The 26,258-nt window shown below is 38.0% G+C and overlaps 1 protein-coding gene across 2 annotated transcripts in view; it reads left to right on the top strand.

The window, feature by feature from the left end:
* Positions 1-26,258, top strand: part of LOC127680965 (cytochrome P450 2J4-like) — a 58,674-nt gene that overhangs the window by 17,329 nt on the left and 15,087 nt on the right. The window contains exons 2-6 of one of the 2 annotated variants that reach the window (XM_052176796.1): positions 119-281; positions 4,091-4,240; positions 5,478-5,628; positions 12,113-12,122; positions 25,452-25,628. In XM_052176796.1, the coding sequence (XP_052032756.1) occupies positions 119-281; positions 4,091-4,240; positions 5,478-5,628; positions 12,113-12,122; positions 25,452-25,628 (651 nt within the window). Of the gene's footprint in view, positions 1-118; positions 282-4,090; positions 4,241-5,477; positions 5,639-12,112; positions 12,123-25,451; positions 25,629-26,258 lie in introns of both variants that reach the window. The other variant, XM_052176795.1, reaches the window with a different exon arrangement.

The following is a 26,258-nucleotide window of genomic DNA, read 5'->3' as shown; positions in this document are numbered from 1 at the left end:
ACATTCATATTAACACAGAGATATCCTCAATATAAATCCATTGAAGACACACCTGTCTACCACTTCTTGACGCAGTAACACAAGAACACTCAACTGTGACAATTGAAATGTTTTTCAGTTTGTGAAGAAGTATGGAAACCTAATTAGCCTGGATTTTGGTGCCATCTCTTCAGTGGTCATAACTGGACTACCCTTAATAAAGGAAGCATTGACTGGCATGGAACAAAACTTTTTGAAACGCCCCATTTTAGCTGCAAGGCAGCATGTCTTTAAAAACAATGGTAAGTTTAATTGGCAGCAATATTGAATTCAATGGATATTAACATGTTGCATTGCAAATTTATGAAATTTTCAAAAGAGAAAGGGGTGCTGGTAATAATAGCTTTTTGGTATAAGGGAAGTTTTGTGCATCATATGCTAAACATACTTCTATGTCTGCAATTTTACAATATCCCTATGAATCAAATCCTTCATGAAATGCTATATTTTTTATTTTCCTCTCTCCTTCCCATTTACCCCTCTTTTCTGTCTCCTCAGAAAAGCAGAGGCCTTCCATGGATATCAATCAGCCATGTTTTATCAAATTGTAGTAAGACTAGGCACATCTTCTTTTGTTGAGGCTAAACAAAGCAGCCCAGTTATGGTAAAGGGATACAAAAACAGGCAATATTATCTTTAAAGTCAGCTGGAAATTGAATTTCCCAGATGAAAGGAACCATCTTTGGACTGACAGAATCTGCCTTTAAGAGTCTTGCAGAAACGACATGTCCTGCAGAATAAAATCAGGCATGGATAGGAATTAACGGTAGCCCCTTCCACAGCCAGATACATATGTTCTCATTTCCCTTTTCCCACTCCAACAATCTGCCTCAGCAAAACAGAGGTGAAGCACCTTTCTCCTCCTGATGCTCTTCTTGTTTATGGCTCCTTAATAAACGTCCTCATTCAGGCCACACCCCAAAAGGACTTCTAGCCTTCCAGATAAAGTTAGAATAGACTAGCATGAGTGCACAAAGAGATCACTAAATCAAGGTATATGCTTGAAATTTGAAACAGATGTCATCTTTATTGACCTATAAAAGCTTCACTTTCAGCAATTTCCTAATTACCCCTTAAACAATCAACCATTAACTGTACATGACTGACTACATTATCTGCTATGAGTAGAACTGTCATCAGCATAAGTGATTAATAGTGACAAGAATAGGTAAAAATCAATCTCATTGTGGGACACATAGTATCTGAAGACCACATTTAAGTGGGTATAAAACTCCTGACATTGGCAAAATGAGCCCAGCTCTTAATTTTTATTATAAAGGTAAGGGAAGTTCTTGAGTGGATATGGATAGAGGAGAAGATCAAACACCACACATTTGGAGGTTCAATTAGGAAACCAGGTAGAAAACACAGCTATGGTAGCAAAAATATTATCATTGTAAGTTATGAAGAAAGGAGGTTGAACACTGATGGTGACAAAAAATGATAGTAAGTTAGCCTAGGATACTGACGTAAAAAATGCTATAGACTGAACTGATTTAAGAGAGAAGTCATCATGATGTATGTCTCAGACACCAGGAAAAGGGGATTCTTAGAGGACTGTCAGAGGAGTAGGTAATGAAAAAGAAACAATGGCAGGAAACAAGGTGATTGGTGGTGTTGTCTTCTATTTTGAAGTTAGAAGAATATAATAATGACATCTCTCATCTATGTGCTGAATCTAAATTCCTGTACCTGGCAAAGGTTATGTGATGTACATGCCTCAGGAGTATGTAGGTTCTGGGACAAAATTTCAATTACTATCAAAAGAGGTTATTTAAAATTTTTGACTTCATTAGATTTCCAGAAACAAAATATAGTATAAACGGGAGGTTTTATACTTAGTCTTAAAGAACTCCAATGTTTGATGAGTTGATAGAGAAAAATAAAACAGCAAAGCTTAGAGGAAATATCTGTCAAATAACTAGAAAGAAAGTATGAAACTAATGGATTAAGAATGAAAAAGAAGGATTTTAGTATATAAATGACTGAATTGAAAGAAAACACAAGATGAAAGTCATGACCTGTGTTTAGAAAGTTGAAAATTCTTCTGATAGGAAAGATATAGACAGACCATGGCATTGTGTATACACGATGTTGAGTACAACAGCATATTCCTTTTCACACATTGTGTGTGTGTGTGTGTGTGTGTGTGTGTGTGTGTGTGTGTGTGTAAAAGAGACACAGAGAGTACTAACTCATCCTTGGTAATTCCTTGATACATTTTCTCTTTTATCAATGTATATTTTTATAGAAACTCCCCATTAATTCCTTTCTTTCCTCAGAAGTGTTCCCTGTCTTATTCAAGAGTACATTCTGGATATTCATTATGATAAATATACTTATATGCCTAATTATAAAAGTGGGATTTTTAGAGCCATGGAAGCTTGAATTTGAACAGTGAATGCCTACCTACTTGTTGTCTTTCAAAGTATACTTCGAAATATATTATACCTCAGTGTTTTACCAAGTGAAATGGACATTTTCTATAATTGATTATGACAAAGGGGCAGAAAACATCCAATGGAAAACAGATAGCCTTTTCAACAAATGGTGCTGGTTCAACTGGAGGTCAGCATGCTGTAGAATGCGAATTGATCCATCCTTGTCTCCTTGTACTAAGCTCAATTCCAAATGGATCAAGGACCTCCACATAAAGCCAGACACTCTGAAGCTAATAGAAAAGAAACTGGGGAAGACCCTTGAGGACATTGGTACAGGGGGAAAGTTCCTGAACAGAACACCTATAGCTTATACTCTAAAATCAAGAATTAACAAATGGGACCTCATAAAATTACAGTTTCTGTAAGGCAAAGGACACCATCAAAAGGGCAAATCGGCAACCAACAAATTGGGAAAAGATCTTCACCAACCCTACATCAGATAGAGGGCTAATATCCAATATATATAAAGAACTCAAAAAGTTAGACTCCAGAAAACCAAATAACCCTATGAAAAAATGGAGTACAGAGTTAAACAAAGAATTTTCACTTGAAGAACTTCAGGTGGCGGAGAAGCATCTTAAAAAATGCTCAACTTCATTAGTCATTAGGGAAATGCAAATCAAAACAACCCTAAGATTTCTCCTTACACCAGTCAGAATGGCTAAGATTAAAAATACAGGAGACAGCAGATGTTGGCGAGGATGTGGAGAAAGAGGAACACTCCTCCACTGCTGGTGGGATTGCAAATTGGTACAACCACTCTGGAAATCAGTCTGGCAGTTCCTCCGAAAACTGGGCACCTCACTTCCAGAAGATCCTGCTATACCACTCCTGGGCATATACCCAGAAGATTCCCCAGCACTTAATAAGGATACATGTTCCACTATGTTCATAGCAGCCCTATTTATAATTGCCAGAAGCTGGAAAGAACTCAGATATCCCTCAACAGAAGAGTGGATGCAAAAAATGTGGTATATCTACACAATGGAGTACTATTCAGCCATTAGAAACAATGAATTCATGAAATTCTTGGGCAAATGGATGGAGATGGAGAACATCATACTAAGCTAGGTAACCCAGACTCAAAAGATGAATCATGGTATGCACTCACTAATAAGTGGGTGTTAACCTAGAAAACTGGAATACCCAAATCATAATCCACACATCAAATGAAGTACAAGAAGAAAGGAGGAGTGGCCCCTTGTTCTGGAAAGACTCAGTGAAGCAGTATAGGGTAAAACCAGAACAGGGAAGTGGGAAGGGTTGGGTGGGAAAATAGGGGGAGGTAAGGGGGCTGATGGGACTTTCGGGGAGTTGGGGTCCAGAAAAGGGTAAATCATTTGAAATGTAAATAAAAATATATCAATAAATTAAAAAAAATGAACCTATACTGTCCTATCAGTACAAAAATTATACAATATAGTACTTAGTAAATTATGTGCTTTCACAAGTCAGCAGAACATATTTACTACTTGCATTGGAATTTTCTTTATACAGTTTTGAATTTTCCTATTTATCCTTTATTTCTTCTATGACCATGTCTCTTGAAGTTTTTTGGCTATTTCTCAGCCAGAATCACAATGCCATAATGCTGCACCTCTTTTTTGAAGGAATCCTTTCCTCCAGTGGCCAAACATGGAAGGAACAAAGAAGGTTCACACTAATGATACTCAAGAATTTTGGATTAGGGAAGAAGAGCTTAGAACTGCGCATCCAGGAGGAGGCTCACCATCTTGTGGAGGCCATAGGAAAAGAGAAAGGTAGGCATTTCACAGGGTGGGACAAAGGTCTCTGGCCATTTCATTCGTTGAACAAATATTTATTAATTGTCTAAATTGTGTCTTTGGCCTACAGGGTGATGAGAACTGTGGTTGGAACAATGAACATGTAACCATGCTAAGCACACAAATGGATCATTAAAGAAATTGCTGAACTTAACACCTGATTATCTATGTCACATCTTACATATTGCCAATGTCCTTGAATCATGCCAGGATCTACATGGGGGCAGTGGCAAGATTATTTCCACATTATCCTTTACTGTGCAAATTCCATGTCACACAGAGTAGAATCTTCATAAAACATAGAAAGAAAGAAAAAAGAAGGAAAGGAAGGAAAAAGAAAGAGAGAGAGAGAAAGAGAGAGAAAAAGGACATCAATATATTTTTTAAAAATTTTATTTAATCATTTTTACAGTGCACATTTTATCCACCTCCCATGTACACTCTCTGGCTTTTCCACATCCCATCCCATCTCCACAAGGATGTCCCCACTCTCCCACCTTCACCCCTTCAGACCTCCAGACTCCCTAGAGCCTCCAATCTTTTGAGGGTTATGTGCATCTTCTCTTGCTAAGTCAAAACCCCACAGTCCTCTGCTGTATATGGGTTAGGGGCCTCATATCAGCTAGTGTATGCTACCTGGTTGGTATCCCTGTATCTGAGAGATGTCTGGGATCCAGGTTAGTTGAGACTGATGGCTCTCCTGCAGGGTCACTCTCCTCAGCTTCTTCCAGTGTTTTCCTAATTCAACTACAGAGGTCAGCAGCTTCTGTCCATTAGTTGGGTATAAATATCTGCATCTGACTCTTTCATCTACTTGTTGGGACTTTTGGGTGACAGTCATGATAGGTCCCTTTTTGTGAGCACACTTTAGTCTCAGTAATAGTGTCAGGCCTTGGGACCTCCCACTGAGCTGGATCTCAACTTGGGCCCGTCTCTGGACCTCCATCTCCTCATGCTCTTCTCCATGTTTGTCCCTGCAGTTCTTTCAGACAGCAATAATTATGGGTCAGAGTTTTTGACTATGGAATGGCAACCACATCCTTTACTTAGTGCCCTGTCTTTCTAATGGAGGTGGGCTCTACAAGTTTCCTCTCCCCCCTGTAGGGCATTTCATCTAAGGTCCTTCATTTTGACTCCTGAGTGTCTCCCACCTCGCTGGTCTCTAAAGGCTCAACCTTTATAAAACCCAACCTTCCCCTCTCTGCACCTCCAGGACAGCCTTTTGACCCTCACTTCAGGATCAACAGTGCAGTTTCCAATATCATTTGTTCCATCACAATTGGGGAACGCTTTGAATATGAGAACAATCAGTTTCAGGAGCTACTGAAGTTAGTTGATGAGACAACTTGTTTGGAGGCATCAAAGTCAATAATGGTAAGCTCTCTCCCTTTGCCTATTTTGGAAAGAATTTTAGACTACAACTGACTCAAAAGCAGGTATGTTTTTCTTTTGCTGTGGGGATTTTTAAAGCTAAGACATAATGTCATAAAATTTGAATTTGTTTCAAACCTATTTATAATATATGAATTTAGCATATATAAAAATTTCTATAATTTATATGAACTATTTCAGTATTTACATTGATATTTATGGGGGGGCTTTCCCTCTATTTTATAAATTAATTTAGCTTGTTAGTTTCCATACTGATTGTAGTCCCAACATCACAAGCCTCTCCCCAACTATCTTTTTCCCTGCTCTTAAGAGATGGAGAAATCCTACATGTGTACTAATCTGCCTTAGGACATGAAGTTGTAGCAGAGCTAAGTCTATCTTCTCCCACTGAAACCCAACAAGACAGTCTAGTCAGGAGAATGGGATCTAAAGACAGGCAATAGAATCAGAGACAGCCCATCTTTTGATTGTTAGGTAATCCACAGGAACACCAAGCTTTCTAATGGATGTGGGCTATTGAAAATGTGTAGAGGGCATAGGTTCAGCCCTGCATGTTCTTTAGTTGGTGATTCACTCTCTTTGAGCCTTCATGGACCCAGGTTATTTGACTCTGTAGGTCTTCTTGTGTTCTTGACCTTTACAGGTCCCTCAAACCTATCCCCGACTCTTTGACTAGAATCCCTTAGTTCTGCCTCATGTTTGGCTATGGGTCTTTGCATCGATTTCCATCAGTTGCTAGATTAAGCTTCTCAGAGAACAGTTATGCTAGGCTCATATATTAAATAATAGTATCATTAATAGTGTCATCAGTTAACTCACTCCTAAGGAATTAATCTCAAGTTGGACCAGTCATTGGTTAACCTTTCCCTAAATCTCTGCTGCTTTTATCATTGCATATTTATAGGCAGTACAAATTTTGAATCAAAAGTTTTGTGGGTAGGTTTTTGTCCCCTTCTTCCAATGGAAGTCCTACTTGCTAGAGAATGTAGCCCCATCAGCCTTTATATTCCTAGCTGCTAAGAGTCTCAACTGGGAAAACACCATAGATACCCAGGGGCTTCTTCCTACCCCAGGTCTCCAGCTCATTCTAGACATGACCCCCTCCACTGATTTCTATTCTTTCTCCTAGAACTCTTTCCTAGACCCCACTCCCCTTACATGATTCCCATCCCTGTTCCCCTCTTCACCTGGTCTCCTACTCAGTGTCCTCCCTCTATTCATCTCTGATGAAGATTTTATTTTCTTTTATGAGTGAGATTGAAGCATCCTCCCTTGGGCCTTCCTTGCTTCTTAGCTTCCTTTGGTCTCTGGATTTAGCATGGCTATCCTCTATTTTATTACTAATATCCTCTTTTAAAAGAGTAAAATCATGTGTCTTTCTGGGTCTGGGTTACCTCACTCTGAATGATGTTCCATTTATATATATATATATATATATATATATATATATATATATATATATATATATATATATATATAATCACAAATGAGAGAGTGGGCCCTGTATTTCACCTGGACAGCACAATAGAGATGACCCTAGTGGAGGAGGTGTGGTGATCTAGCCCCAGGACATGAGATCATTCAACATGGTTCTTCTCCTGGTTGGCCGCAGCATTAGATAAGCCACCTGGCAAAGTTCTGGAGAGCCTGCCCTTGTGATGTGGGCACAAGAGTTCTGGTTGAATGATCAAGTCACCTACCTTCCATTCTAGGATAGGGCTTTGAGGTGCTTCACACCAACATCTACCCAATCTATCATCTGCTGGATCACACAAAAGGACCATCACTGTAGATCCAAAGAGGCAGGATCCCCATGAAATAGGGCAATAATAGAATACCCAAGAGGAGCTCCCATGAGGCTCTAGTATAGATGATGTAACACAAGCCATATGTATCCAAACAGACCAATAAACCATTACAATGAACATTTATTTTTTTATTTTTATTTTCTATATTCTTTGTTTACATTCCAAATGATTTTCCCTTTCCCGGTTCCACTTTCTCCAAAAGTCCCATAAACCCTCTTCCCTCTGCCTGTTCTCTGATCTACGCCTTCCTACTTCTCTGTCCTGGTACTCACCTCCAATGCTGGATCAAGCCTTTGCAGGACCAGGGAACTCTCCTTCCTTCTTCTTGGGAGTCATTTGATATGTGAATTGAGTCTTGGGTACTCAGAGCGTCTGAGCTAATAATATCCACTTATCAGTGACTGCATTTCATGTGTGTTCTTTTGTAATTGGGTTACCTCCCCTAGGATGATATTTTCCAGATCCAACCATTTGCCTAAAAATTTCATTAATTCATTGTTTTTAATAGCTGAATAGTATTCCATGTTGTAAATATACCACATTTTCTGTATCCATCCCTCCATTGAGGGACATCTGGTTTCTTTCCAGCTTCTGGCTATTATAAATAGGACTGCTATGAACATAGCGGTGCATGTGTCCTTACTGCATGCTGGGGAATCCTCTGGGTATATGCCTAGGAGTGGTATTGCAGGGTCCTCCCCGAAGTGTTATGCCCAGTTTTCTGAGGAGTTGCCAGATTGATTTCCAGAGTGGTTGTACCAGCTTGCATTCCCACCAGCAGTGGAGGAGTGTTCCTCTTTCCCCACATCGTTGCCAACACCTGCGGTCTCCTGAGTTTTTAATCTTAGCCATTCTGACTGGTATAAGGTGAAATCTCAGGGTTTTTTTGATTTGCATTTCCCTAATGACTAGTGATGCTGAACATTTTTTAAGGTGCTTCTCAACCATCTGAAGTTCTTCAGGTGAAAATTCTTTGATTAGCTCTGTACCCCATTTTTTAATAGGGATATTTGGCTCTCTGGAGTCTAACTTCTTGAGTTCTTTGTATATATTGGAGATTAGCTCTCTGTCTGATGTAGGATTGGTGAAGACCCTTTCCCAATTTGTTGGTTGCTGTTTTGTCCGCTTGACAGTGTCCTTTGCCTTACAGAAAGTTTGTAATTTTATGAGGTCCCATTTGTCAATTCTTGATCTTAGAGCATAAGCTACTGGTGTTCTGTTCAGGAACTTTTCCCCTGTGGCCATATCCTCAAGGGTCTTTCCCAGTTTCTTCTCTATTAGTTTCAGTGTGTCTATTTTTATGTGGAGGCCCAAAAAAACTCCACCAGAGAACTCCTACAGCTGATAAACAACTTCAGCAAAATGGCTAGTTATAAAATCAACTCAAGCAAATCAGTAGCCTTCTTATACCCAAGAGATAATCAGGCTGAGAAAGAAATTAGGAAAATGACACCTGTCACAATATCTACAAACAATATAAAGTATCTTGGGGTGACTCTAACCAAACAATTGAAAGATCTGTATGAGAAGAACTTCAGATCTCTGAAGAAGGAAATCGAAGAAGACCTCAGAAAATGGAAAAATCTTCCATGCTCGTGGTTTGGCAGGATTAATATAGTAAAAATGACCATCTTGCCAAAAGCAATCTACAGATTCAGTGCAATCACCATCAAAATCCCAACTCAGTTCTTCATAGAGTTAGAAAGAGCAATTCTCAAATTCATCCGGAATTACAAAAAACTCAGGATAGCTACAACTATTCTCAACAGTAAAAGAACTTCCAGGGGAATCAACATCCCTGACCTCAAGCAGTACTACAGAGCAATAGTGTTAAAAACTGCATAGTATTGGTACAATGACAGGTAGGTAGATCAATGGAATAGGATTAAAGACCCAGAAATGAACCCACACACCTATGGTCACTTGATCTTTGACAAAGGAGATGAAACCATCCAGTGGAAAAAAAGATAGCCTTTTCAACAAATGGTGCTGTCTCAACTTGAGGTCAGCATGCAGAAGAATGCAAATTGATCCATTCTTATCTCCTTGTACTAAGCAATGAACATTCAGGTGAAGAAATGTTGACTGAAAGGGTCGAAGGGTATAATTGTGACAAATTGTAACACGCTACAACTTCTACAAGTAGATTTTTTATTCTATATTATTGTATTTTGTTTTGTGGGGGTTAGAGATGGCAGAGAGTGGATAAAAGGGATGGCAAGATGAGTTGGATTGTGTTGTATAATGGAAAATTCACAAAAAAATGATAAAAGTTAAAAAAACATTATAACAGCAGCAGCAGCAGCAACAACAACAACAATAATAACCCTACCACTAACTAGGATTGGCTCCTTTGATGCCCCTCTCTTCCATTCTTAGAGTTGTATTCTGAGTGTATTTTCTAGCTCAACTTGTTTTACGAATCCTCTTTATAAACAATGCAGTGTCTGACTGTGATGTCACTTTCTTTGTGGTTATATATTTGAAATATCCTAGGTTTAGAGTTTTAAGAATCTAAAAATGTCCTGCTGTCAATATTGAAGTGAATGCCTCCATTCATTTTGGGGTTGTTTTTAGGGTGATGTTTTTTAAATAAATTATTGTGTTTTTAAGATGCTAGTATAATTATATCATTTCCCCCTTTTCTTTTTTTTTAATGTGATTTTCTTTATTCTGCAACTCTTTATGTCATTACACTATTGTGTTTTCACTAGCATTTCACAGATAAAACTCTTCATGTGTTATAACTGGAACAAAAGTTCTTCAACATAGATGCTAAACAAAACACACTATACTGTGAATATGTGCCTGTTTCTTTCTGTGCTAATAAGCAGAAGAGTGTTTCTATTAAACTTCACATGTACTGTTAGTTTAAACACATTAAGCATTAAAAGTGCATTGGTTAGAGGAAAACAAGAATGTTTTGCATAATAGATGTCATGTTCTAAATGTATTTAGGAAGTTAGTTTTTTACTATATATTTGCTTTATTTACATTTCAAATGTAACCCCCTTTCCACATTACCCCATTGAAAACCCAATATCCCTCCCCACCCCCCAATTTTCTGACTTGCATTCCCCTATTGAGGGGAATCGTGCCTTCTCAAGACCAATGGCCTTTACTCTCATTGATGTCTAAATTGGGCGTTTTCTGATACATATGTAGCTGGAGCCGTGGGACCCTCCATGTGTACTTTTGGCTGGTGTTTTAGTCCCTGGGAGTTCTGGGGGTACTGGTTGGTACATATTATTGTTTTTCCTGCGGAGCTGCACACCCCTTCAGCGACTTGGATTCCCTCTCTAGCTGCTCCATTGGGTACCCTATTATCATTCTATTGGTTCGTTGTGAGCCAGGGGTGTTTTGATCCACTTTCCAATAAGGATCAACATATCCACACTTTGGTCTTCCTTCATCTTGAGCATCTTGTGCTCTGTGAGTTTTATCTTGAAACTATCATTCTGAGTGTGACAACCCAATCACAAAAGAACATACACAGTATGCAATCACTGATTAGCCCAGTAGCTTGGAATGATAGTTTCTAGCTCCATCCATTTGCCTAAGAATTTTATGAATTCATTATTTTTGAATAGAATTTTATGAATTCATTATGGTACATTGTGTAAATATACCATATTTTCTGTATCCATTCCTCTGTAGAGGGACATCTGGGTTCTTTCTAGCTTCTGGCTATTATAAATAAGGTTGCTATAAACATAGTGGAGCATGGGTACTTATTACATGTTGGAGCATCTTCAGGTATATGCCCAGGACTTGTATAGCTGTGTCCTAAGGTAGTGCTATGTCCAGTTTTCTGAGGAACTGCTAAAATGATTTCCAGAGTGGTTTTACTAGCTTTCAATCCCAACAGCAATGGAGGAGTCTTCCTCTTTCTCCATATCCTCTCCAGAATTTTCTATCCCCTGAGATTTTGATCTTGGCCATTCTGACTGGTATGAGATGGAATCTCAGGGTTGTTTCGATTTGCATTTCCCTGATCATTAAGGATGTCGAAAAATTCTTTAGGGGTTTCTCAGCCAGCCAGGATTCCTCAGGATTCCTCAGTTGAGAATTCTTTGTTTAGCTCTGTACCCCATTTTTAATAGGGTTATTTGGTTTTCTGGAGCCTAACTTCTTGATTTCTTTTTTATATATTGAATATTAGCCCTCTATTGGCTGTAGGATTGGTAAAGATCTTTTCCCAATCTGTTGGTTGCCATTTTTTCCTGTTGACAGTGTCCTTTGCCTTACAGAAGCTTCGCAATTTTATTTGTCCCATTTGTCCATTTGTCTTAGTCAGGGTTTCTATTCCTGCACAAACATCATGACCAAGAAGCAAGTTGGGAAGGAAAGGGCTTATTGAGCTTACACTTCCACGTTGCAGTTCATCACTAAAGGAAGTCAGGACTGGAACTCAAGCAGGTCAGGAAGCAGGAGCTGATGCAGAGGCCATGGAGGGATGTTTCTTACTGGCTTGCTTCCCCTAGCTTGCTCAGCTTGCTCTCTTATAGAACCCAAGAGCACCAACCCAGGAATGGCTCCATCCACAAGGGGCCCTCCCCACTTGATCACTAATTGAGAAAATGCCCCACAGCTGGATCTCATGGAGGCACTTCCCCAACTAAAGCTCCTTTCTCTGTGATAACTCCAGACTGTGTCAAGTTGACACACAAAACTAGCCTGTACACAATTCTTGATCTTAGAGCATAAGCTACTGGTGTTCTGTCAGGAAAATTTCCCCTGTGCCCATGTGCTCCAGGTTCTTCCCCAATTTCTCTTCTGTTAGATTCAGTGTATCTGGTTTTATGTGGAGATCCTTGATCCACTTGGACGTGAGCTTTGTACAGGGAGATAAGAATGGGTCAACTTCCATCCTTCTACATGTTGACTGCCAGTTGACCCAGCACCATTTTTTGAAAATGCAGGCCTTTTTCCACTTGATGTTTTTAGCTCCTTTGTCAAAGATCAAGTGACAGTAGTGATAAGGGTTCATTTCCGCATCTTCAATTCTACTCCATTTATCTACCTGCCTGTCCCTGAACCAATACCATGCATTTTTATCACTATTGCTCTGTAGTATAGCTTGAGGTCAGGGGTGATTCTGCTAGAAGTTTTTTTTTTTTTTTTTTTTTTTTTTTTTTTTTTTTTTATTGTTGAGAATAGTTTTCACTATCCTGGGATTTTGTTATTCCAGATAAATTTGGAAACTGCTGTTTCTAACTTTATGAAGAATTGAGTTGGAATATAGGTGAAGATTGCATTGAATCTGTATATTACTTTCAGCAAGATGGCTTTTTTTTTTTTTTACTATATTAGCCCTGCCAATCCATGAACATGGGAGATCTTTCCATCTTCTGAGATCTTCTTTGGTTTCTTTCTTCAGAGACTGAACGTTCTTGTCATACAGATCTTTTACTTGCTTAGTTAGTCACACTAAGGTATTTTATATTATTTGTGACTATTGTGAAGGTTGTCATTTCCCTAATTTCTTTCTCAGCCTCTTTATCCTTTAAGTATAGGAAGGCTACTGATTTGTTTGAGTTAATTTTATATCCAGCCACTTTGCTGAAGTTGTTTATCAGGTTTAGAATTTCTGTGGTCAAATTTGGGCATCACTTAAGTGTACTCTCATATCATCTGCAAATAGTAATACTTTGACTTCTTCCTTTCCAATTTGAATTCCTTTGACCACTTTTTGTTGTCTAATTGCTCTGGCTAGGACTTTGAGTACTGTATTAAACAGGTAGGGAGAGAGTGAAAAGTCCGTGATTTCAGTGGGATTGCTTTAAGTTTCTCTCCATTTAGTTTGATGTTGGCTACTGGTTTGCTGTATATTGTTTTTACTGTGTTTAGATATGGGCTTTGAATTCCTCATCTTTCCAAGACTTTTATCATGAAGAGATGTTGAATTTTGTCAAATGCTTTCTCAGTATCTAATGAAATGATCATTTTTTTTTGCTTTGAGTTTGTTTATATAGTGGATTGCATTGATGGATTTCCTTATTTTTAACCATCCCTGCATCCCAGAATGAAGCCTACTTGATCATGGTGGATGAGTGTTTTAATGTGTTCTTGGATTCAGATGACAAGAATTTTAATGAGTATTTTCATTGGTATTAATAAGGGAAATTAGCCTAAGTTCTCTTTCTTTGTTGGGTCCCTGTATGGTTTAGGTATTAGAATAATTGTGGCTAATGTTGGGCAGTGTTCCATCTGTTTCTATTTTGTGGAAAATTTGAAGAGTATTGGTATTAGGTTTTCTTTGAAGGGCTGATAGAACTCTGCATTGAAGCCATCTGGTCCTGGGCTTTATTTGGTTAGGAAATTATTAATGACTGCTTCTATTTCTTTAGGAGTTATGGATTCTTTAGATCATTTATCTGATCCTGATTTAACTTTGTTACCTGGTATCTATCTAGAAAATGGTCCATTTCTTCTTGATTTTCAACTTTTGTTGAGCATAGGCTTTTGTAGTAACATCTGATGATTTTTTGGATTTCCTCAGTATCTGTTGTTATGTCTCCCTTTTCATTTCTGATTTTGCTGATTTGGGTACTGTCTCTGTGCCCTCTGGTTAGTTTGGCTAAGCGTTTTTCTATCTTCTTGTTTTGTTTTTTTTTTCAAAGAACCAGTTTCTGGTTTGGTTGATTCTTTGTATAGTCCTTTTTGTTTCTACTTGGTTAATTTCAGTCCTGATTTTGATTATTTCCTGCAGTCTACTCCTCTTGAGTTTATTTGCTTCTTTTTGTTCTAGAGCCTTCAGCTGTGCTGCTAATCTGTTAGTGTATACTATTTCCAATTTCTTTTTGGAGGCACTCAGAGCTATGAGTTTTCCTCTTAGCACTGCTTTCATTGTGTCCCTTAAGTTTAGCTATGCTGTGCCTTCATTTTCATTAAATTCTAAAAAAATCTTTAATTTCTTTTTTTATTTCTTCCTTGACAATGTTATCATTGAATAGAATGTTGTTCAGTTTCCATGTGTATATGAGCTTTCTGCTGCTTTTTTAGTTTTGGTTTGTTGTTGTTTGTTTTTGTTTTTTGTTTTTGTTTTGTTTTTTGTTTGTTTTTTGTTTTTTTGTTTTTTTTTTGTTTTTTGTTTTTTTGTTTGTTTGTTTGTTTTTGTTTTTTTTTTTTTTTTTTTTTTTTTTTTTGGTTATTGAAGACCAGCCTTAGTCCTTAGTCTGTGATAATCTGATAGGGTGCATGGAATTATTTCAATCTTTTTATATCTGCTGAGGTTTGTTTTGTGACCAAGTATATGGTCAGTTTTGGAGAAGGTACTGTGAGGTTCTAAGAAGAAGGCATATTCTTTTGTTTTAAGATAAAATGTCCTATAGATATCTGTCAAATCCATTTGTTTCAGATCTTCTGTTAGTTTCACTGTTTCTCCGTTTAGTTTGTGTTTCCCTGTTCTGTCCATTGATGAGAGTGGGTTGTTGAAATCTCCCACTATTATTATTTGGAGTGCAATGTATGCTTTGAGCTTTAGTAAAATTTCTTTTATGAATGTGGATGCCCTTGTATTTGGAGCATATATATTCAGAATTGAGAGTTTATCTTTGTAGATTTTTTCTTTGATGAGTACGAAGGGTCCTTCCTTATCTTTTTTGATTACTTTAGGTTGAAAATCAATTTTATTTGATATTAGAATGGCTACACCAGGTTGTTTTTTGGGACCATTTCTTGGAAATTTGTTTTCTAGCCTTTTACTCTGAGTATCTGTCTTTGTGTCTGAAGTGAGTTTTCTGAGTGCAGCAAAATATTGGGTCCTGATTATGTATCCAGTCTGTTGGTCTATGTCATTTTATGAGAGAACTGAGTCCATTGATATTAAGCGATATTAATGAAAAGTGACTGGTGCTTCCTGTTACTTTTCTTTTTAGAGGTAGAGATATATTTGTGTGTCTCTTTTTTGTTTTGTTTTGTTTAAAGATGATTAATTTCTTTCTTTTTCTAGTGTATAACATCCCTCCTTTTGTATGTGTTTTCTATTCATTATACTTTGGAGGGCTGGATTTGTGGAAAGATATTGTGTAAATTTGTTTTTGGCGTGGAATACCTTGGTTTCCCCTTCTATGGTAATTGAGAGTTTTGCTGTGTATAGTAGCCTAGGATGGCATTCATGTCTATATGGCATCTGCCCATGATCTTCTGGATTTCACAGTCTCTGGAAAGAAGCCTGATGTAATTCAGATAGGTCTGCCTTTATATGTTACTTGACCTTTTCCCCTTACTGCTTTTAATATTCTTTCCTTGTTTAGTACATTTAGTGTTTTAATTATTATGTGATGGGAGGAATTTCTATTCTGGTCCAAATTATTTGGAGTTCTGCAGACTTCCTATATGTTCATGAGCATCTCTTTCTTTAGGTTAGGGAAGTTTTCTTCTACAATTTTATTGAAGATATTTACTGGCCCTTTAAGTTCAAAATCTTCTCTCTCTTCTATACCTATAATCCTTAGGCTTGGTCTTTTCATTTTGTTCTGGCTTTTCTGCATGTTCTAAGTTAGGTACATTTTTTTTTCATTTTCTTTGACTCTTGTTTCAACTGCTTTCTATGGTACTTTCTACATCTGTGATTCTTTCTTCTATATCTTGAATTCACTTGCTGATACTTGTATCCATGACTTCTGACTTTTTCCAAGGTTTCTATGTCCAGAGTTGTTTCCCTTTGTGATTTCTCTATTGTTTCTACCTCCATTTTTAGATCCTGGATGGTTTTGTTCAATTCCTTCACCTGTTTTGCTGTGCTTTCTTTTAGTTCTTTAAGGGCTTCTCCCTGTTTGCTTGTGTTCTCCTGTATTTCTTTAAGGGAGTTATTTAGGTCCTTCTTGAAGCTATCAATCAGCATCATGAGCTGTAATTTTAAATCCAAAGCTTTCTTGTCCAGTGTGTTGGGGTATCCAGTACTTCCTGTTGTAGGAGAATTGGGTTCAGTTCATGCCATATAGCCTTGATTTCTGTTGTTAGCATCCATAATTTTGCCTTTTGCCATCTGGTTATCTTTGGCATTAGTTGGTCCTGCTGTCTCTGGTGGGTGCTTGTCCCTCCTGTGGGCCTGCAAGCCTGTCTCAGCACCCCTAGGCAACTGGCTTTCCCCTGGCCAAAAGTGCTGTGGTGCTACCCAACTCCTGGGTGTAGGTGGAGCCCAGAATGACTCTGTCCCAGATGCTCTACTACTCCTGTGCTCCTGGCTGATCCTGCCCACTAGAGAACATGGCCTGACCTCCAAATCCAGTAGTCAACTCACTCCCTGCAGAGCTGTACTCCCCTGGCAGGATCAGTGCACAAAGGAACATGGAGTTTCCCAGCCCATGGGTCCAGACAGAGCCCAGATGAACCCAGCTGTTCTGCTGCTCCTGTTACCTGCCTCCTGGATGTACCTGCCTATTCAGTCACCTCCTCCCCCCATTTCTTTCCTTCCTTCAGATACACTCCTGCTCTCTTTCAAATCCACAGCCTCAATTATTTTATTATATTTATTTTTCACAGTCCAATCCTTACCCCTGTCCTGGTCTGACCTCCCACAGCTTCTCATCCCATTCTTCTTCCCTGCTGTCTCCATGTGAATATCCCCATTCACCCACCCTCAACATGCACCAAGCCTTCCTACTCCCTGGACCTCAAGACTCTCAAGGGTTAGGCATGTCTTCTCTCACTGAGGCCAGACCATGCAGTCCTCTGCTATATATGTGTCAGGAAAATTGGACCAGCTAGTGTATACTGGTTGGTGGCTCAGTGTCTGAGAGATCTCAGGGGTCCAGCTTAGTTGAGACTGCTGATTTTCTGATGTTTGGCCTCCTTCCCCACTTCTTCTAGCCTTTACCTAATTCGGTCACAGACATTCCCTGACTTCATCCCATTGGTTGGGTTTAAGTATCTGGCACTGTCTCAGTAAGCTTCTTGTCGGACCTCTCAGAGGACATGCTTGGCTCCTGTCTGTAAGAACATGATAGTATCAGTAATAGTATCAGTCCTTGGAGCCTCACCTTGAGACCCAAGTTGGTCTGGTCACTGAAGCACCTTTCCCTCAATCACTGCTCTATTTTTGTCCCTACAGTTCTTTTAGACAGGAACAATTCTGGGTAAAAAAATTTTTACTGTGGAATGGCAAACCTATCCCTCCACTTGATACACTGCGTTCTACTGCATGTGGACTTTACAAGTTTACTCTCCCCACTGATTTCATCTAAGGTCCCTCCCTTTGAGTCCTAAGAGTCTCTCATTGCCTAGGTCTCAGGTACATTCTAGAGGGTCCACCTACCTCCCATCCCCTGAGGTTGCATATGTTATTTATTTTGTTGTCCCTCAGGACTTCCTTGCCTCCAATACCTAATCATGTTCTCCTTTTCCTCTGTCCCTCCCCTCTTCTTCCCAGGATGCTCCCTTCCTCCTCCTCCTATTATTGACTTCTCTCTCCCAAGTGGGATTGAAGCATCTGTCCTTTGGCCCTTTGGCTTCTTCTCCTTCTTGAGTCCTGTGGCTTGTATCCTAGGTATTCTGTAATTTTTGGCTAATATCAAATTATCAGTGAGAACATACCAATCATGTCCATTTGGGCCTGAGTTACCTCACTCAGGATGATATTTTCTAGTTCCATTCATTTGTCTGCAAAACTCATCATATCCTCAGTATTAATAGCTGAAGAGAATTCCATTGTATAAATGAACCACATTCCCTGTATCCATTCTTCCATTGTGGGTTATCTGGGATTTATTCAGCTTCTAGATATCACAAATGAGGCTTCTGTGAACATAGTGGAACATATGCTCCTGTGGTATGGTAGTTTATCGTTTAGGTATATGCCCAAGTGTGGTAGAACTGTGTCTTCAGGTACATGGATTTTCAATTTTCTGAGGAACCTCCAGATTGATTTCCAGATTGCACCAGTTTGCAATCCTACCACCAGCAATATAGGAGTGTTCCACTTTCTCAACATTCTTGCCAACATGTGCTGTCCGCTGAGTTTTTTAATTTAGCCCTTTTGTTTGGTGTAAAATGGAATCTCAGGGTTATTTTCATTTGCATTTCCTGGATAACTAAGGATGTTGAACATTTCTTTTTAAGTGCTTCTTGGACACTTGAGATTCCTTTTTGTGTGTGTGTGTGTATTCTCTGTTTAGCTCTATACCGCATTTTTTAATTCAGTTATTTTGGTTTTTTGGATGTTAACTTTCTGAGTTCTTTATATATTTTAGATATTAGCCCTCTATCAGATGTGGGGTTAGTGAAGATTATTTCCCAATCTGCAGGTTGCCAATTTGTTCTATTGACTATGTCCTTTGCCTTACAGAAGCTTCTCAGTTTTATGAGGTCCCAATTCTGAATTCTTAAATTTAGAGCCTGAGCCATTCGAGAACTTGAAGTTCTAGCTAGAGCAGTAAGACAACAAAAGGAGATCATGGGGAACAAAAAGAAGTCAAGGTATCACTATTTGCAGTTGATATGACATTATACATATTCAAATCCAAAAATTTTACCAGAAAAATTCTACAGTTGACAAACAACTTTATCAAGGTATCTGCATATAAAATTAGCTCAAACAAATCAGTAGCTTTACTTTAAACAAATCATAAATGGACTGAAAAATAAAATATTGAAACAACACCCTTCACAGTAGTCCCAAATAATATGTAGAAAATCTTGGCATAGCTGTAACCAAAAAAAATAAAAATCGATATGACAAGAACTTCAAGTCTCTCAAGAAAGAATTAAACAAAACCTCAGAAAATGGGGAGAACTCCCATCCTCAAGGTTGGTAGAATTAATATAGTAAAAATGGACATTCTACCAAAAGCAATCTACATATTCAGTGCAATCCCCATCAAAATTCCAACACAATCCTTCAAAGACATGGAAAAAACAATTCTCAATTTCACATGTGAAAACAAAACAAACAAACAAATAAAATAAAACAACAACAAAAAAACAGGACATCCGAACAATCCTTTACAATAAAAGAACTTCTAGGGGAATCACCATCTTGAGTTGTCTGTAGTGCCTTATAGAAGGTTGAGATTTCTACAAACTGTCTATTGCTATTGCCCTTGTTTAATTCAAAGAAAGCTTTGATTCATTTTTATTTTCTGAGACATAATTTGACATACAAAATGCATTCTGTTTTAGAGAAAGTTCTATTACTGTGCTTTCATTGGAAGAAATACCATCAAGCCATCTCTTAATACCACTGATATAAAGTGTGATAGAACTCTTTTCTTTTGATTTTTACAGTGGAAGAGCTATAACGAGAAGCTATCTGAAATAAATGTTATTAATTACATCAGGACTTCTCTGGAATTTTATGTTCATTATTCTTGATTCTGCAAAATTTGTAGTCCTGAATTGATTTGTCTCAGATCACATTTCAAACTTATATTTTCAAATACCAGAATCATTAGACTTGCATGTTTTTAATTACTACTATTCTTGCCTGAAAGATGTGTTTCTTAGAAATAATACAATGTTAGTCCAGATTTCTTCAATCTGTCTTTTTGTTGTGTTTGAGTCATTGACATTTAAGATTAATATTTCAAAGTCTCCAGGAACTTTTATAATTTTGGCAGTTGTGATTCTGGCTGCTTGAATTAGTGTTTTAGTTCTGGCATTCAAACTGATAAAGCAGACAGTCCTCTGATCTCCTTAGTTGAATGCCCTTTCAGTCCACTAATCATTTCTCTAAGCAAACTTTTGAATTCTTCTAGTACCACTTAACTTATTTTAGTATATTTGGGATTATATTTTCAGGACTTAATAGTTTTTAGTGACATCAACTTGTACTTTCCTTTTTATAGGAAAGTACATATACTTTGTTCGTATTTTTCTTTAAAACCTACTGTTTCATGTTGAGGTCCTCAACAGACTTGGACTTGAGTTTTCTGCATGTTGGTAATTATAGATCTATTTTCATTTTTCTATACACTGACTGCCGCTTAGACTAGCACCATCTATTGAAGATACTTTCTTTTTTCCATTGTATATTTATGGTTTCTTTGTCAAAATTCAAGTGTCCATAAGTATGTGGTTTTATTTCTGAGCCTTCAAACTACCCCATTGATCAATCTGCCTGTCTACGTAACAATATCATGCAGTTTTTAATAGGTATTGCTCTGTAATACAGCTTGAGGTTAGAGATGGTGATTCCCCTAGATGTTCTTTTATTGTTAAGCATTGTTTTCACTATCCTGGGTTTTTCATTTTTCCGTGTGAAATTGAGAATGGTTCTTGACATGTTTTTGAATAATTATGTTGGAATTATAATGAGAATTGCATCGATCCCCCTGTAGATTTCTTTTGGTAGAATGGCCATTTTTACTATGTCAATCCTACCAATACATGAGCATGGGAGACCTTTCCATTTTCTGAAGTTTTCTTCAATATCTTTCCTGAGAGACTTGAAGTTCTTGTCATACATATTTTTTACTTGTTTGGTTAGAGTTACCCTAAGATACTTTATGCTATTCTTGAGTATTGTGAAGGATATTGTTTCCCTAATTTCAGCCTCAGACCATTTATACACTGAACTTAACAAAAGAGAAAGTAGGAGAGAGTCTCAAATTCATTAGCACAGGGGAAATTTCCTAAGCAGAACTCTAGTGGCTCAGGCTGTAAGATCAAGAATTCATAAACCTTGGGTCCTCATGAACCTGAGAAGCTTCTGTAAGGCAAAGGACATAGTCAACAGGAAAAATCAGCAACCTACAGATTGAGGAAAAAATCTTAGCCCCCACATCTGATAGAGAACTCAAGAACTCAAGATATATAAAGAACTCAAGAACCGAACCACCCAAAAACCAAACAACCCAATCAAAAATGGGATATTGAACCAAACAGAGTATTCACAAAATAAGAATCTACAATGACCAAGAACCACTTAAAGAAATGTTCAAAGTCTTAGTCATAAGAGAAATGCAAATCAAAGTGACCCTGAGATACCGTCTTACACCAATCAGAAGGACTAAGATAAAAAAAACTCAGGTGACCGCACATATTGGCAAGAATGTGGAAAAAGAGTAATATTGCTCAGTTGCTGGTAGGATTGCTAAATGTTGCAACTAATCTGGAAATCAATCTGGAGGTTCTTCAGAAAATTGGAAATAAATGTGCCTGAAGACCCAGCCACACCACTCTTAAGCATATATGCAAAAGGTGCCCTATAATGCCACATTTGCACTAGTTCCACTATATTAATACAGGCCTTATTTGTGATACCTAACGGCTAGAAACATCCCAGATGACCCACAAGGAAAGAATGGATACAGAAAATGAGGTTCATTTACACAATAGAATACTATTCAGCTATTAAGAAAAGGGACATTGTGAGTTTTGCAGGCAAATGGATGGAACTAGAAAATATCAGTCTGAGTGATGTAACTCAGACCCAAAAGGGCATACATGGTATGTATTCACTGATAAGTGGATATTAGTCAAATAAAATACAGAATACACAGGATTCAATCCACAGAACTCAAGAAAGATAACAAAATGAAGGGCTCATGTGAGGATGTTTCAATCCCACTTGGGAGGGAGATGAAAGCAATCTTGGGAGGGCAGGAGGGGAGACTTGGGTAGAGTGGGGCCAGAGAGGGTTAAAAGGGAGAGCATGATTAGGTATTGTAGGGTCAGAGAACAGGAGTAAGGCTCTGAGGGCTAGCAGAAAGAAATGGAAACAGACAACCTTAGGATGTAGGAGTAGTGGGATCCTCTTGAATGTGACATAGACCTGGGAGGTGAGAGATGCTCAGAGCTCACATGAAGGGACCTTAGAAGAAATGACCAGCAAATAAGATGGGGATTGTGTAGGGTTCACCTCCAGTAGAAATACAGGGTATCAATTGAAGGGATGGGGATACACACCCACAGTCAAAAACATTGACCCAGAATTGTTCCTGCCTAAAAGAAATACAGGGACATAAAATGGAGAAGAGATTGAGGGAAAGGAGATCCAATGACTGGCGAAATTGGGGTCCAACTCAAGAGAAGGCTCCAAGGAGCTGCTTAAACTGTCAGATGCAGATTGTTATATCCAACAAATGGACTGAAGTTATGGATCCCTGTGGATGAATTAGAGAAAGGCTGGAAGAAGCTGAAGAGGAGGGCGACCCCACAGGAAAACTAGCAGTTTCAACTAACCTGGACCCCTGAGATCTCTAAGACATGAGCCATCAATGGGGCAGCATACACTAGCTGATATGAGGACTCCAGTACATATACAGCAGAGGACTGCCTAGTCTGGCATCAGTGAGGGAATATATACCTAACCCTGAGAGATTTCAAGCCACATGGAGTAGGGATAACTGGTGGGGTGTGTGGGGAGGGGACATTCACTTAGATACAGGGATAGAGGAATGTGATGAGGAACTGTAGGAGAGGGGATAATGACAGAACTGTAAAAAATGATTAAAGAATAATAATAATTGTAATAATAATAATAATAATAATAATAATAATAATAATAATAATCCTTCTGTTCTGTGCATCAACTTCTCTATAATACACCCAAAGTGGGTTTATTATCAATTATCCTATCCTAAGAAATACTTTCTCCTCAAACTAAGGGATGCTCTCATTAAAAACTAAGGAATTTGTGAGCAGTTTGGTTATATGTATGGTTATACAGTTATGACAACTGGCTACATTCATGAAAGTATAAAGTATGAGATTGGTTTTTCTGATTGCTTACATTAAGTTGTGTTTCTTGTGATGTATAATTCTTACTCATAGTATTTCTAAGTACAGGAGTTCCATTTCTTTCTTCATAGTAAGCAGAGTCCAGAGTTCAGTTAGTGCCGGACAAACTTCAAGGTGTATGTATTAGGAGATGTTTGCTAAGAGGAGAAAAAGGCAGTGGAAGAGCGTGATAGCATTTTTTGGCCTGACCAATTACTTTTAGGCGCTTTGATACACACTGCCAAAGTACATGTGCATGAGTTTTCTCAATGACCCTCTACATATAAAATGATGCAACATGAAGTCTGAAACCTCATATAATTACAAGGTTTTTACAGGTAAAATTTTTACAGGTAACAAGTCGAATTGCATGAGGGTTGCGTGTCCAAGTGTCCCTCCCCTAGGAAAAACGGCACGAGTGCAGGTCAGGATGATCCTGGGAAAGGGAACCTAAGGATCTTGTTCTGTACATGGCGCTCTTACTTATCTTACTAGGGATTCGACCTCTATCTTCATCCATTACAGAGTGGCTTGCATTGTTTTAATAAGACAATAAGGGAGAGATGTGGAAAGCTGTGACAGTATTTGCCATTACAAGATGGCGCTGGCTTCAGCTGTGCCAGCTCAGTGTTCTTAGTAAACAAGCTATCTGCGCATGTGCAAGAGTATTTTCGCGCCAAATCTCTGCCCATCCCGGGGCATTCTAATGAGGTGATGAGTGAACAGCCAATTAACTGTGTACACGCTGCGCCCATTTTGGGCTCGGGGTCTTCCTTCACGAAAAGCTTCAATAAAAGCTTGGCTTTAGAAGGATCCTAGTGTCCTGTGTGCGGCAGCAAAATGAATGAGAAAATCAATAAAGTGGCTGAGCGGTAATGTGGAGGAGACATGAAACAAAAATTGGGGCTTGGAAGAAAACAATTAGCAAATATTAATGTATTTACACAAGACTTTGCAAGCAATATAGACAGTATTCCACCAGACATCTGTGGAATGTTTTGTGTCTTTAGAACAATTCAGTGGGCAGAGTGAGAATCCAGAGTAAAGAGTCTACTATTAACATTACTTAATATTATAAATAATATTAAGCATTATGTATTTGTATTATTAATGTCAAATATCAACAACTTTAACAGTATTAATAATATTAAAATTAATTGACCCACTTAACATTATTAATAATATTAAAATATTATATTTGTTGTAAATGTTATCAAATCCCAAATTAGCAGTAACTTGTATAACAAGTTAGCTAGTAACAACACACATCTGACATATTTTAAGCATTGTTGATTATATACTGTGCCATCCCATCTGTATATTACATACTAATTTTGAATCTTTATTCACCATTTACTTTACTTAAATAAAGATTGCATTTTGCCATACAGAAACTAAATCATGTTGCGGTACCACCCTACAGAGCTACATAAACAATAAATACTAGTGGTAATTTTCCTGAGGATAAATAAATCCAGAGGAAACATTAAAAAGGGGGTAAGAAGGTGCCTATCTTTTTGAAAATAATCAAATCTCAAAGCTCCAAGCATTTAACTTTTGAGCATTACTTTCATCAAGTGAATGACAGGGACCAGACTCGATTCAGGCATATTATCTATTCACAATGAATACCAAAAGTCTATAAGTAAAAGAAAAATGCCCTCAATGTGATCACAAAAGCCATGATGGTTGGACTGTGTAGAAGAACATGGATAATGATGAAAATTTGGAGAGTTCCATCTCTATAGGGTTTATAGGTTTAAAGCTCTGTCTGATTTTTGAGTTTAGAAAATGGCTTTGGAGAATTTTAGGTCAACGCTCTATGAAAACTATTTGCACCCAGCAGTGGTGGCACATGTCTTTAATCCTAGCACTTGGGAGGCAGAGGCAGGGAGATTTCTGAGTTTGAGGACAGCCTGGTCTACAGAGTGAGTTCCAGGACTGCCAGGGCTACACAGAGAAACTCAAAAAACTAAAAAAGAGAAAAAAAAAGAAAAAGGGAAAAAACTATTTGCAAAATAATCTGAGAAATCATTAAAGTTTGAATCAAAATAAAGTTGAATTGCATGCCAGCATTCACTTAAGAGAGGTGTTAGAGTACATCAGGATCAAAGAGCTCTCTGCTCATTGAAAGTGGCCTGTTATTTTGCATATTTTATATGGCACAGTTGGAGCACCTGAATAGGCAGAGATGAGAGGGAAACCAGAAACCAAGATGGTAACAATGTTATCCCAAAGGAAAGAGAGGAAAGAAAAAGATTGTATAAAAATGTGGAAAAGTTACTCCATGGTATCTCCTATGTTTTCTTATTTTTCTTCATAAGTTCTACAATGTCTTTCCATCCATATTTAAATATCTTCCTGGACCACATCAAAAAGTTTTCAGCAACTGGGAAAAACTGAAATTGTTTTTTTCGCGTATGATGGACAGTCACTGGAAGGATTTGAATCCTGATAAGCCAAGAGACTTCATTGATGCTTTCCTTATAGAAATGTCAAAGGTGAGGAAGATGCTGCCTGGATTTCTGTAGAAAAATCTACTGTGGTTTAGAAGTTTCCTATTGACCCTCTATCATGGAGACATTTATTTAAGCACCTTTTGAGTTGATGGAGAATCCACCTTCAAGATACTCCAAGCTCTGGGAGGACTCTAATGTCCTTTTCTTTGGCTCCTTCCTTCATCTTTATCACCAAGTTTTCTTATTTCTTTCTCGTCAACTGCTTCCATCTTTAAATCACATCTCCTATGTTTTTATCTTCAAACCCCACTGTAAACAGGATAACCCAGGCTAATATTTAATCTCTCAAGTTAATCACAATTACAGAGTCAATTTTAGCTTATTAGTCACCGGCTCAGGATAGAAAACAAAGATCAGGGATTCTTTTTAGAGTGCTGGTAAGCACACTATGGAAATATAAATAAGAAATAGTATTTTAGAAATGCATAAAGCAGTATGCCAGCAATATCATTAGAAGGAAAGCATGCATTACTGTTCTATAGATGGTAAATAAAGGAGCCTTATGACCCTCCTTGCACTTTGCCCTTAGGTGAAGTAATTATATACAAAGTAAAAGTAGCAATTATACTTCACAATTCTAGTTTTTGATGAGTTAGTCTAAGATAATTTACC

The sequence above is a fragment of the Apodemus sylvaticus genome, chromosome 3 (genome assembly GCF_947179515.1).
Source record: "Apodemus sylvaticus chromosome 3, mApoSyl1.1, whole genome shotgun sequence".
Lineage (NCBI taxonomy): Eukaryota > Metazoa > Chordata > Mammalia > Rodentia > Muridae > Apodemus > Apodemus sylvaticus.
This window is presented reverse-complemented; position numbering and strand designations above follow the sequence as displayed.